The 12,169-nt window shown below is 41.6% G+C and overlaps 1 protein-coding gene across 6 annotated transcripts; it reads left to right on the top strand.

The window, feature by feature from the left end:
* The first annotated feature begins 185 nt into the window (after positions 1-185).
* On the top strand, positions 186-11,819 carry ormdl3 (ORMDL sphingolipid biosynthesis regulator 3). Of its 6 annotated transcripts, XM_026351477.1 has the most exons (5): positions 186-242; positions 3,233-3,317; positions 7,808-8,013; positions 8,527-8,678; positions 9,637-11,819. In XM_026351477.1, exons 3-5 carry the CDS (start codon positions 7,840-7,842, stop codon positions 9,770-9,772), a joined length of 462 nt encoding a protein of 153 aa, XP_026207262.1. In that variant the 5' UTR covers positions 186-242; positions 3,233-3,317; positions 7,808-7,839; the 3' UTR covers positions 9,773-11,819. The 6 variants fall into 6 exon arrangements, with proteins under 6 accessions (XP_026207262.1, XP_026207260.1, XP_026207261.1 ...); XM_026351475.1 differs by lacking the exons at positions 186-242; positions 3,233-3,317 and adding an exon at positions 6,918-7,196; XM_026351476.1 differs by lacking the exons at positions 186-242; positions 3,233-3,317 and adding an exon at positions 6,918-7,196 and having other exon boundaries at positions 7,769-8,013.
* Positions 11,820-12,169: the final 350 nt, after the last annotated feature.

The raw sequence follows: 12,169 nt of genomic DNA, 5'->3' as shown, positions 1-12,169 counted from the left end.
ATGTCTGTCATTCTGATAAAAACACTGTTGCACAAGTAATTTTAAATGCACTAGCAGGTTTTTCCTTCCACGTCTATTGGCTGGGGGCCACGGTCCTTCTGCTGAAGACCTCCGGGGCATGAGTGAGCTCGTCGGACTGAGGGGGCTGGACGGTCGCTCAGCAGGGGCTGGGAGCTTGCACTCTGCAGAGATGAGGCTGAGTGCCCACCGCAGGGGGAGAGCCCAGTGACCACAGTCTGGAGGTCAGTAGAGGAGTGCCCCCCTTCACTTACCCCTTCTGTGTTTTATTTCTCCATAACAAAGAAGATAGGAAAACAGGCAGTGACTGAGCAGCACTCGACCTACCGCCCTGTTTGAAAGGGCAGGGGGTGGGGGGTCCCGTGAGTCTCTAAATGTGACAGTAATTGATAGATATCTTTGTGAAACGTGTATGAAGCCTGCTCTCTTGCCAGTTGTGGTGGGGAGTCTTCTGCACTATACCAATAAAGATGACTTTTCAATGCCTCAAGTCAAAATGCGGTATGTCATGATGGTGCTGACAATTAGGGCGGTCTGCTTTCAATCACAAATATTGTTGTGTGTTACGGCATCGTCAAAAATGTGCACAGCTCAGCTCTGGGATTTGGATGACACTTTATCTGTAGGAGCAATAGACTGTGTGCAGGGCCAGGAGCCAAGAATGGATGGGGTGTAATTTATGAGTGCAGGCAAAAGAATCAGTCTGCGGTCAACATCTGAACAACATTGAAACCACGTGTCCCAGGTTGAGGCCACAAGTGCAACGTGAACTGTCTGGGAAGGCAGAATAAGGTCAAGAACATCGGAGCCTGATCTCCGAATGACTGATCAATGCTTGGTGGTGGTGTTTTGTACAAATGTCTGCAAAGGAAGGCCTCACTCTGCGTGTCTGCATCAGTAGGTGCACAGGAGGGGGAGGCACACACAGAGGTCCCCTACCGGGCCGGTTTCTACGGTGACCTGAGAAAGGCCGTAACCAGGTCCGGCTCTTTCTCAGGCCTAATCAGCGTATTACCACAAAGAAGGACATGTGTTCAGCCCCCCCCCCACCTCTTTGCCCTCCCTACTCAATCCGACCAGCATGGCTGGACACAGGCAGCCAATAAAACCAGGATTAGGAGGGTATCTACACACACTGGGCTGTAGCGAAAAAGTTTCTGAACACGCCCAATCCCGCCCTGCTCCCTTCACCAACTTCTTTTCATCATTATTCTCAGTCTCTCATTGCTTCCATCTTTCACTTTATTTCACTAGTTCCCATGTTTATATCCTTCCTTTGCCTTGTCCTTTCAGAGCCCTCATCCTGTAAGCTTTTCACACAATGTGGCATCCAGAAATTACTCATTTTGTAGGAGCAGTTCACCAAAGTCCCAGTGCCTCTTGCCCACCTCCCCCTTTATACCCTGGCGCTGGTGCTTTTTGCTGTTATGATAATGACATGTGCTGCACCACAATGACAAAGCTGTGCATGTGGACAAGTGGATTCATGTGAATTTACGCTCTATTTTTTGTTTGAATTCACGCTCCTCTATAGATTATACGCAAGATGGAAACCTTCCACTTTCACTCAAACATATTTTCTTTTGCCTTCATCTGTGGAGTAATTGGCTGATTAATTAATACCAGATAATATTATAATAATGTTAATAAGTCCCAGTGTACAGTCTGTTGTGTTTGTATAGGAAGTACATCGTGCTTACTGTCACAGATACATTTGGAAGGGATGTGCCTCTTGTTGGCTGAGTCCCTGCTAATGTGTCCTGGAAGTGGGAGAGTGTTAAAGATAATATCAATGCCTTTGTTGGGACTTCTTAAAGACAGGGGGCATAGACAACAAGAACTCTTCCCCCAAATAAACCTTTTTCATTAGAGCAGCAAACACTTCATCCCTTGGCTGTGTGAGGGAAGCTCTATTTGTGTGCTCAGCAAGGTCCCACAGGGAAGAGCCTAAACCCTCAGCGGTCTTCAGCCGGACACTGAGGCGGCCTAATTAAAGGGCACTTAAGCCCCACAATGTGCTGCGGTGCAGGTTGGAGTTGGTGGGGGTCCCCACCGAGAAGGACAGAATTCATGGCACTCGTAAACAAGGGAGTCCAGGACAGAGGGACAGAAGAGGGCTATGTGCCAGAGACTTTGTTCACACAAGATGAAGAGTCAACAGCCTCCCCATCCCTCACCCCTCCTCAGCCATCCCCCCTAATAACCACCTTCTTCAGAGGAGCTGCAAACACAATACCATCCCACTCCCCTCCTCTTGCTCTCAATCTCTGTTGGGACAATGAGGGGAACCCCAAATCCCACCACCTCCACCATCCTCCTGCCCCTCCCCGACCCCCAAACAGACACTTCTTTTATTGAAATTCTTTGGTGTTCTAATCCTCAGCTTCCTCCAGGGGCAATAATGGACTCCCTGCGTCAGCCTTTTCCAGCGAGGCTATCATGCAAGCCTGCCTGGGTCACAAGTCCACCTCTGCTATTGGAGAAAACTGCTCCATCAGTGTCATTCCTGTCACATCCAGCTCATCTAGAGGCCATTCAAACCCCAGAGCCATTAACTTTAAGAAAACATTCGTGTTAATCGTATTTCTGTATTTTTAAGTGACGTCTTCTGTAGTGTTGCTCAGTGACAGCTGATAATGGTAGAAAAAAACAAACATAATCACATGGATTTTGTTGGGAATGTTTTACATTCTTCACCAGCTTCAGCTATCATCTTTGTTGAATTTGTACAAATCCACTTTTTGGCTTCACTGTGTCGAAGTTCATCTGTACACCATTTACAATTCAGTTTTAATGGATTTCAACGAACATTTTCATGTTGCTTAAGAGTTGGCAGGGAGTGCAGAAAGTGCTGCTAATTAATACGTGAAATAACGAGAAACACAGTATGCTGAATGCAGATTTATAATGCATTTTTGAGTGGAAATATAAAATAGTCATATGTCTGATTTTAACGTATATGTATAGGAATAACTGTGAGAGTTATAGTAAGTGGAGTAACACCATGTCCTTTCACTTTGCAAAGTAAAATTGGTGAAAGTAAATGCACTAAGGCATTATATATGAAGTCACACAGTCACAACCTAATGCATACAGCCCTGTACATGTATGTATATGAAAACCTATATATTAATTTTTCTTTACTAGAGAGAATTTTTCTTTACACAGAGATTGAAGTTTGCTCATTGCGCTTGTGTTATCTACATCACTGTAGGTGTATCACAGAAGATACTGCCGGTTAGCAGCAACCTGCCCAAAGTGTGTTAATGGTGACATCTGCTGGTCACATGCAGTTATTGGTACGTCTTCTTTTTTTTTTTCTATCTTTCATTCTCACTCCTCTCTTTACTCTTATACAGAGAGTGTTGTGCTAATATATGTATTTTAATTAGGATAAAATTGGGCAAGCGCATAGTGTTTTCATTGACAGCTTGGCCAAAGGTTAGGATGGGTTAGTGGCTCGATTTCCGCTTCCATATGGCTACTAATCATTATTATTATTATTAAATTGCACCACTGAAATAGCAATATCTGCTACTCCAATTGATGTAATAGTAAATTCCTTAGCCACAACAATTATTGCATTCTCTGTTACAATAAAGAAAGCAAGCTTCATTTCTTCAGGAGTAGTGATATCTCTAGTTTTAAAACTTCAATAGTTTAAAGACTACACAAGCCTCAATACATAAAACGTTGGCTTTCATAGGTTTGACTGACTTTAGAAGCATTGAACTGCATGAAAATAGCAAAAGAATATGTAAAAAAAATTAATAATCTTAAATGTTAGAGTTCAATCAAGTAGAAACTTCATTGTCGACCGAGCATATTGTTCTGGGGTGTGTTACAACTTCAGTCCTGGTGCTTTCTGTGTTAATACAGTTGACAATAGACTCACAGCTAAAGACATCAGGTGATGCCAGAACAGGAATGCATCTCATCATTAAAAGCTTTTACTACTGGCATAAGTGCTAGTAACAGAATCACATTACAGCTGAAAGCCTTATCCTGGTGTCCTGTAGGCATTAGGCAAAGTGTAGAGAAATGTATTCTGCAGAGGACATATCTAAACATCTATTAAAATTATGGTTTGAAGAAACGGATACGACCGCAGGTCTTTGATACTTTGATTTTATCATTGGCAGTGGCAACGATAAAAGCCAGAGTTGTCTTACGGCAAAGATCAGATATCCAAATAGTCATTCTTTCTTGGCACAGTGTAAGTTTTTTTTTTTCCCCAGATGGGTGTAGTACAATAAAACATGAAAGCAAAAACCTGTCGGCTATTGAACTAATAGAATCTTATTAATAAGTAATTATCATACTTGTTCAGACTTATAGTTTGAGACAATCTTAATTTGAAAAATCTTTTTCACTTTAAAAGTAATTTTATTTTATTACTTACAATGTCCTCACACGTAGTTTTCACCTAAAGTGTATTTACAGTACGCTGCTGTGAAAACTTGGAAGTCTATTGTCCATCTTTAAAAACAAAAATGTGTCTCTCAGTGTCAAATATAACCAGATGATAACGTGCTGATCTGATATTGCAGGTGGGCGTCATCATTTGTCGCTGTTCTGAGGTGTATTTTATCACTCTCATGTATTTGTCCATTGTTCCACTGCCAGCAATGATCTCACAGTGTTGTCATCCATAGTTCGCAGTTGAACAGAGCTCTAGGTTTACATAGCAAAGACAGCTTTAGCACCCAAGGCTACGAACATATGAGAGAGTCCGCTGTCAGTCGGCCAGGCTTGTTTGATGCTTCTCATCACAGAGGGGTACACTAAGAAACAGAGGGTGTCGTGTAACATTGCATGCAAGTAGAACACAGTTGACCCGTTAGGCCTCGGGCTACTGTAGGCCTAAATTAGTATTAGGGCTTATCTTGGGATCTAGAACATGACACTGTTGGTCTTTGATTTTGGGACCAAAGTATCCGCGTCGTCAGTCATTTTTTTGTCGCCTCCAGCAAGGTCGCTGCTCACCTTGTTTTTAAAAGAAGTCAAGGGCCTCCTTTTATACACAGGTATTAAGTCCTAAGCACAGATGTGTCAGAGCCAGTGGCTTGTTTAATTAAACTAGCTCTTAGTACAGTGAATATAAATGAAATCTGAAGACCCTTGAAATGCATGTAGCTTATCTGGCTTAGCTGCAACTTTGGCCCAAACTGAAACACAAACACAAATATTGGATGCATTGCCAGTCATGGTCAGAGGATGAATCCTGCTGACACTGATGAAAACATGACTTTTGCTCCAGCGCCACTACAATGTTGAAATGTCTAAACACCCTCAGAGAGAAAGGACTGGAGTAAACCAACAGATTAGCAGTCTTTAGTTGTGCAAATAGGCTACGAGTTGAAGAGGACAAAGGCCTGAGTCAAACCTATATATAGTCAATGTGCAGCAGTCTGTTCTCTCTGAGGTTTGCTGTCCCTTATCTAAGAAGCACTTGTTTTAGCTGTATATTTTTGGAATACATTCCTTCCACTGTGTCTCAACAACTATTGGATGCATTTCCATAAAGATTTAGTGAAATCCAAGGGATTCATTCTTTTGCAATTCTCTAACTTCTTATGCAGCTACTGTTGCATCGTTACTGGGTCAGAAATCTTTTCTGAAAATTTGCAATTTAGTCCAGTACTTTCCTTAAGGAAGGTGTTGTTGGACAGCTGCGTATACATGATGGTGCTACTACAAGGTTTTGGTGTCTTGTTATAAATCACTTTGACATATTACCAGGAGGAACCAGGAGCCAAATCACTAACCATGGGGTTCATAGATTACTACTAACTGAACCACTGCCGGCCTAGTGACATGCCTATTATCTTTATCTGTTTGTTGTGTTTAATGCTAATAACCAAATGCCATCATGCTAACAGGCTAAAGTAAGATGGTGAAGATCTAATGTGATATAAGTCGCTTCAGATAAAAGCGACTTAAATAACTAAATGTAAATGATATGGTTAATTTTTTAAGGGGCTGATTTGAGGTGTAATGGAGGCTTTAGGTTTTCTCATCACACTTCCTATTGACTTCCAGACTTACCATGATCACAAACTATGCTTTCAGGTAGCTGATGCATGGGAAAAATGCCTTCCAGTACCAAACTTTGGACATTGATCACTCCAAAAGTGGAGGTGAAACATTGGCCAAACAGTCATTAAGGTGCAGGACACTTAAATAAACAATCTTGCCTTTGGACTTGCTTTTTGCAAGAATCTAAAAGGAAGTAAATAGCTCACACTGAATCATTATGACATACAATAAAACTAAAATACATAAATTATACAAGACTGGCAAGTTACGTTAATTTGTGTCTGGGAGCAGCTCCAACCTCCTGCAACCCTCAATAAGATGAGCATAATGGCTAATTGGTGGCTATTGAATAGGATAGCCTTTATTGTCATTGTATACAATGAAATTGGAAAGAAAAAGGGCAAAAATGTACAGTATCACAGTGCATCAGTGTAGCTTTATTTCAAATGTCTACTGTTAGTCACAAAAGACTTATATTATATAAGAATTATAAAACAATCTAAATGTTATTTAAATTATAATGTAAAGTTAAAGAAAAGTATGTTGCTGTTATCCACACTAATACTTAAAATTGTTTAGATAATTAAAATAACAAGCCAAATTATAAATTAGTGTTTAAATGTTAAATATAATATATATAATAATATCTAATATAATAAATTACTTGTAAATCATCAGTGTCAATCATGAGCTTTTCTCCTGATCCCGCCCCTGAGGTGACGTCGCGCGTGGGCGTGGTTCGCATGCCGTCAACGCATTGGACGGCGATAGGTCAGTCGAGGCCATGTGACGCAAGCCAGCCAATCACAGCGCAATGCGAGGAGTTAAAAGCTCACCCGAAACATGGAGGGGGGGGGGAGAGGCGACGTGAAGACGAACAGCGATGACGTTACATCATAAACGGCGCCGTGTTGTCACCAGCTGTTCGCCAGAAGACGAAGGAAAAGTGGATGTGTCTCAGCTGATTGTGTGTGTGCGAGCGGACCGTAGCACTTAGCGGCACGTTTGGAGCTGAGAGATACGGAGCGGTGACTGATCGAGACCCTGGAGCCTCGCCGGTCTCCCAGTGAGAGTCTCAGTTACATAACTGGAGGCATCTCTGAGACAAAAACTGTGATAGAGGACTAGTGCACATACAGGTCGGAGTTGAAGCCATTTTTCTCTGCAGTGAGTGTTTTATTGCTTTGAAACTCCGTTATAATAGACAGATATGAGCACACATTCAGCACCAACAGTGCAGACGAATCCACTTGTAGATCTACGTGTGTACTATTGTGCAGCCAGTTATAATTTAGACAAGTTACAAAACAGCATGTCCCAGTGTCCAAGCTCATATTGCCTCATTGTTTATTCTTGTCAGTCCAAATGTTGTTGACCAAATGAATGTTGACTTTCTCAGCTGATCTATCCTAATTTAAATCTTTAGTTTCTACATATATACAATGATAACAGGAAGTTTCAATCATTTTAAATGCATTAGTAAATCTAAATGTGTTATTTATTACACCATGCAAAAGTTCTTGTATGTATAAGAACATAATTTCATATCAGTGTCTGAAAGTTGGCAAATAATTATATTGTACTGTCACCGAGCCCTACATAATACCAAGTTAATTGACTACATTTGACTTGATATACTATCCTGGCACAGTTCAAGCCTCTAACAACATCTATGAATAAACAGCCAGACATGTTTCTGTTTATCTTACAGCAGACAGAGAATCACACCACCTCATTTGTTGTATCGTAGGTCGTGTGCTTTGAAGTGGCACCACCGCCATCATGAACGTGGGCACGGCGCACAGCGAGGTGAACCCCAACACGCGAGTGATGAACAGCAGGGGAATGTGGCTCTCTTACATCCTGGGCATCGGCCTCCTGCACATCATCCTGCTCAGCATTCCCTTCGTCAGTGTACCTGTGGTCTGGACCCTCACCAACCTCATCCACAATTTGGTGAGCGGAGCCAAATAGCCGTAGGCACCAGTACCAAAGTTTGGCTGAACTTTTAATCATTGATTTAGGTCAGTGAAGGACACGTAGTGGTCTTTAAATGAGATGAATGGAAGTAGGGAGACAGATTAGGTGAGTTAAATAGCACATATCTTACAATTCAGGCAGATTCTGCTGAGAAAGCTGCACTGAGTTGGTCTGTCTGTTGATCATTAACTTAGAAAATGCAATATTAACCACAATTTGTTGTTACACAGGTGTGTTTAGCTTTGTTTGGTTTTTGCGTCTAAGCGCTAAATGTTACTATACAAGCTCATCCAACAATGGGAATCCACAATAATGAAGACATTAATTTGTTGCTTCTGGGCCTTTCCTGGGCGTCTTTGTATATTAAGAATATAAAAGTGACCAAGTCCTGAACCTGTATTTTCTTCCAGCAGTTTTCATTCACCAGCATGTAATTTATATTTTGTTCTGTATATTTATTCTGTCTTCTATTTCTCTTGTCCACTGCAGTGCATGTACCTCCTACTTCACACAGTCAAAGGGACGCCCTTTGAGACCCCAGATCAGGGCAAGGCTCGCCTCCTTACACACTGGGAGCAGATGGACTATGGAGTACAGTTTACTGCTTCACGCAAGTTCCTCACCATCACGCCTATTGTCCTGTGAGTAGCCCTTCAACCCAAACACTGCTGCTGTCCAACCTGGATCTGGTGGTGAGGGAGCTTTTTAATCAGTGAGCTCTAATAACTGAATTTACTAGGTCTACCTTTATTTCAGTCCATACCAGACATCCCACCTCACCTGGATGTTCAGATAGCCTCCCACAAATCAATAGTGGCATACACGATATCCAGGAAACCGGATGTATCTTTCTCCTTGTCCTAAGTGCACCTATCACTAGCCTTGTTGTGCAGAGTTTATGAGAAGAAACTGAACAGAGGGCATAGTGTGAGCAGTCTGTCATAAGCTGGGGGGTGTACTGGAACCAAACAGAACAAAGGTTATTTTTCAGCTGGCATCTCTCTGAAATTATCTAAAAATTAATTTTTACAACGTGAGATATCTGCCGGACACACACTTGCACTTGGCTGAAGTCACCATGTACTCGTTAGGGGGAAATCTGTGAATATTGTACTTGTTATTATAAAATGTGCTGCTCTTGTATCTTGTGTCAACGCTCTAGAAGAGTGCCAATTGATTAGCATTCATGCTGCAGCTGTACTAGCCAAGTTCACAAGTTGTTAAGGGGCTTCGTATTTGCAGCAGTGCTCCTCGCTGCTTTAATGCCCTTTTCTGTCCTCATTACCCAGCAGAGTTCAGTTTACAGGGCAGCAAGGTTCCCTGAGGTTTATTTGCCAGCTCAGCTTGAACATTGTAGTGATAGCAGTTTTGCAGGTGTGTACTGTTTTCTGCACCAGCTTCATCATTTTGTTTCACACCCCAGGAGGAGTTGAGGCTCCAGATTTTAAAGCTACACCATGTCTGATGCTCACATGTGGCCAGTGTGATGTCATGGACTTCAGAGAGATGCAGACATGAATAAAGTTTATCTATAGTTATTCTGCTCCCTCACACTATCCCCGTAATCAATACTTCTTCTGTTATTTATCTCTGATTCAGGTACATCCTAACCAGCTTCTACACAAAGTACGATCGGGTCCATTTTGTGGTCAACACCGTTTCCTTACTCACTGTTCTCATCCCCAAGTTGCCGCAGCTGCATGGTGTGAGGATCTTTGGGATTAATAAGTACTGACAAGGCGGAAGAGGACACCTCCTTTCCTAAGTCCCCATGGACTACTGAGAACACACAGAGTATCAGGCCTCTGCTTTGGCTAGAGATCCATCAGGATCTGTGGCTCTTTGGCTCCTGGCTCTTCTGCGCAGCACTCTAAATGAAGCCTACTGGGGATACTGCCATGTTACCAAACCCCTGGAAAGAGACACAATACTCTGTACAGAGAGGACAAAAGGGAATGTGTACTGTTATGATTGTCTGAGGCCTTTCTCCTTTGAGTTACAGGTTTTCTAGAGATATTTAAAAGAGCGTAAAAGGAGAGAGTAATGTCCAATTCTTCAGAAATGACAGTTTTCTGATGTGACAGGTTTCTGTGGGAGAGAACGATGTTGTTGCACAGATGTTACGTGCCATTTTACATCCACTGGCAAACTGAGGCAGTAATCAAAGTTTTTTGTATGTAATGACACATTGCTGTATTTATTCAGCTTCACTCCCATGTGAGGCCTCCCCTTCCTTGAGGTTTGTAGGGTTGGAGGACAGGAACAATACTTTAATGAAATGCTAAGGGAGCTGTGAAATGCTGTGGAGGCAAAGACACAAGAAACCTCAAGGTTTTATATTTAGCCCTCACAGCTCCAATCAGGGCCAAGAATGGGAAGCTTAGCAACTCTTATTTTTATCTGACCAGTTCCTTATTTGGACTCCTCTTGTCGTGGTTTGGTCACAACAAGCCTCCTGTCTGCAGACTCGTCTGGCCTGTGTGCAGAAAGTATGCACTGAGCCAACACAGCCAAAAGTCCTGCAACAGGAAAGAGTTAAATATCTGCTCACCATACTGATAGTTATGCTGCCTACTGCAGAGTACGCAGAACCTGGTACATTGCTAAGTCTGTGTTAAGGTGTTTTTAATGTTTTGCTCACAGTTTGACTGGATTAGAAACACTTGACGATCTTTTTAGCCATTTGATGGCACCAAACAATCAGTTAAACCCAACAAAGACATATTATCATCCCATAATTTGGGGTAACAGTAAAGCTAAAATCCCTGTTTAAGTACCCATAAGCAACAATATTCACTCTTCATTTAGTCCAGCGTGCACCTTCTTTAAATCTGCTTCTTTAGCTGCTAAATGCTCTAATCACAGTGAACTTTACCTCACTGGTAGAAGACAGTTAAAGGACGTATTTCAATAGATTTTGATCCTGATAACATCGAGTGCTGCCTCCACACTGTCAGCCCTTTATGTTTTTTTTTTAGAAGGAGTGACAGTTTTCTGATCTGCTAAATATAACTTGGGTTGCAGTATGTAACTAAGCTGCCTTACATTAAAGTAAGGGTTGACATACTACTAGTCTAACGCATGGTTCTAATCAAGTTTCATTGCCTTTGGCCATGAAAAGCAGTTTGTTTATGTGAAGGAACAAGTAATGTGAATGTGTAGAATGGGAATCACTGGCTAAACAGTGATGCAGTGACTTAGGAGTGATTACGATTATCTTTACTCACCTACAAGAAGAAAACTAGATCATCTCAGACTGTAGCTTAAACCTAAAACCATGTTTTAAAAAGGAAGAGTGACGTATACTCTTTCATTTACACAATACCAAATACTGTTCAGATCATCATCAAACAGAATACAACTCTGGAAGTTTCCCAGTGTGTTCCCTGATGTAGTAACAGCAATTGTTATAGTAGCATTAATATTACTCCCAGTGGAAGTAGCAGCAGCAGTAGCAGTCGCACTAATGAAAGAAATTAGATTATTATAATTCATGCTATTTCACACTAATTACTGCTGAACCCAGAACAATTCCATTAATCTGTGTGGAAGATGGATGTGTTGAATTGACATAATTATAATTACAGTTCCACCAGTAACAAACATCAGCTTTCATTGATTCGTCATCGTGTGTCTGTGTTACCTCTGTAAAGAGTTTCCTCCAAGGACATGCTGTAAGATTTCATAGCACCAAGTGACCATGCATTGTAATACGTTTTTTACTGGACTATTGAAGATGGCTGAACTGAATGTAGATTAAATGTGAAACCATGTGCACAAGGCTTCAGTTTGTTCGTAACTTGCTTTTTGTGGGAGACGTCTGGACTTGATCCAGTGTACAGTATTTTTCAAAGATCATCTCTACATTTTATATTGTTATATTTGCTCTTTGATGTTGTTGTGTTGAGTTCTTCAGGGTTTAAGTGAAATGGACAGAACGTAGAAAAAGGAATACTGTTGAATGTGTGGTTCTACGTGATGTAGCAGCCTGTGAAGGGATTTGAAACCTGTAGGATCCTCCTGCCTTTCTGTAGCTTTCATCAACTCTCATCTGTGCATTTGTGGAAGCTTAACAAGGTCGAGTGTTAGATCCTTGATCTCATTTAAAGATCAGAAGGATCACTGTTAATCT

This window comes from Anabas testudineus, chromosome 19 (genome assembly GCF_900324465.2).
Source record: "Anabas testudineus chromosome 19, fAnaTes1.2, whole genome shotgun sequence".
Taxonomy (NCBI): Eukaryota; Metazoa; Chordata; class Actinopteri; order Anabantiformes; family Anabantidae; genus Anabas; species Anabas testudineus.
The sequence above is the reverse complement of the archived record's forward strand: the minus strand, read 5'-3'. Positions and strand labels throughout refer to the sequence as shown.

Bases quoted from the DNA above. Each gene is read 5' to 3' on its own strand.
- ormdl3 (XM_026351477.1), top strand. From the start codon at position 7,840: ATGAACGTGGGCACGGCGCACAGCGAGGTGAACCCCAACACGCGAGTG. The intron at 8,014-8,526 runs GTGAGCGGAGCC...TGTCCACTGCAG, and splicing joins CCAACCTCATCCACAATTTG to TGCATGTACCTCCTACTTCA. The intron at 8,679-9,636 runs GTGAGTAGCCCT...TCTCTGATTCAG, and splicing joins ACCATCACGCCTATTGTCCT to GTACATCCTAACCAGCTTCT.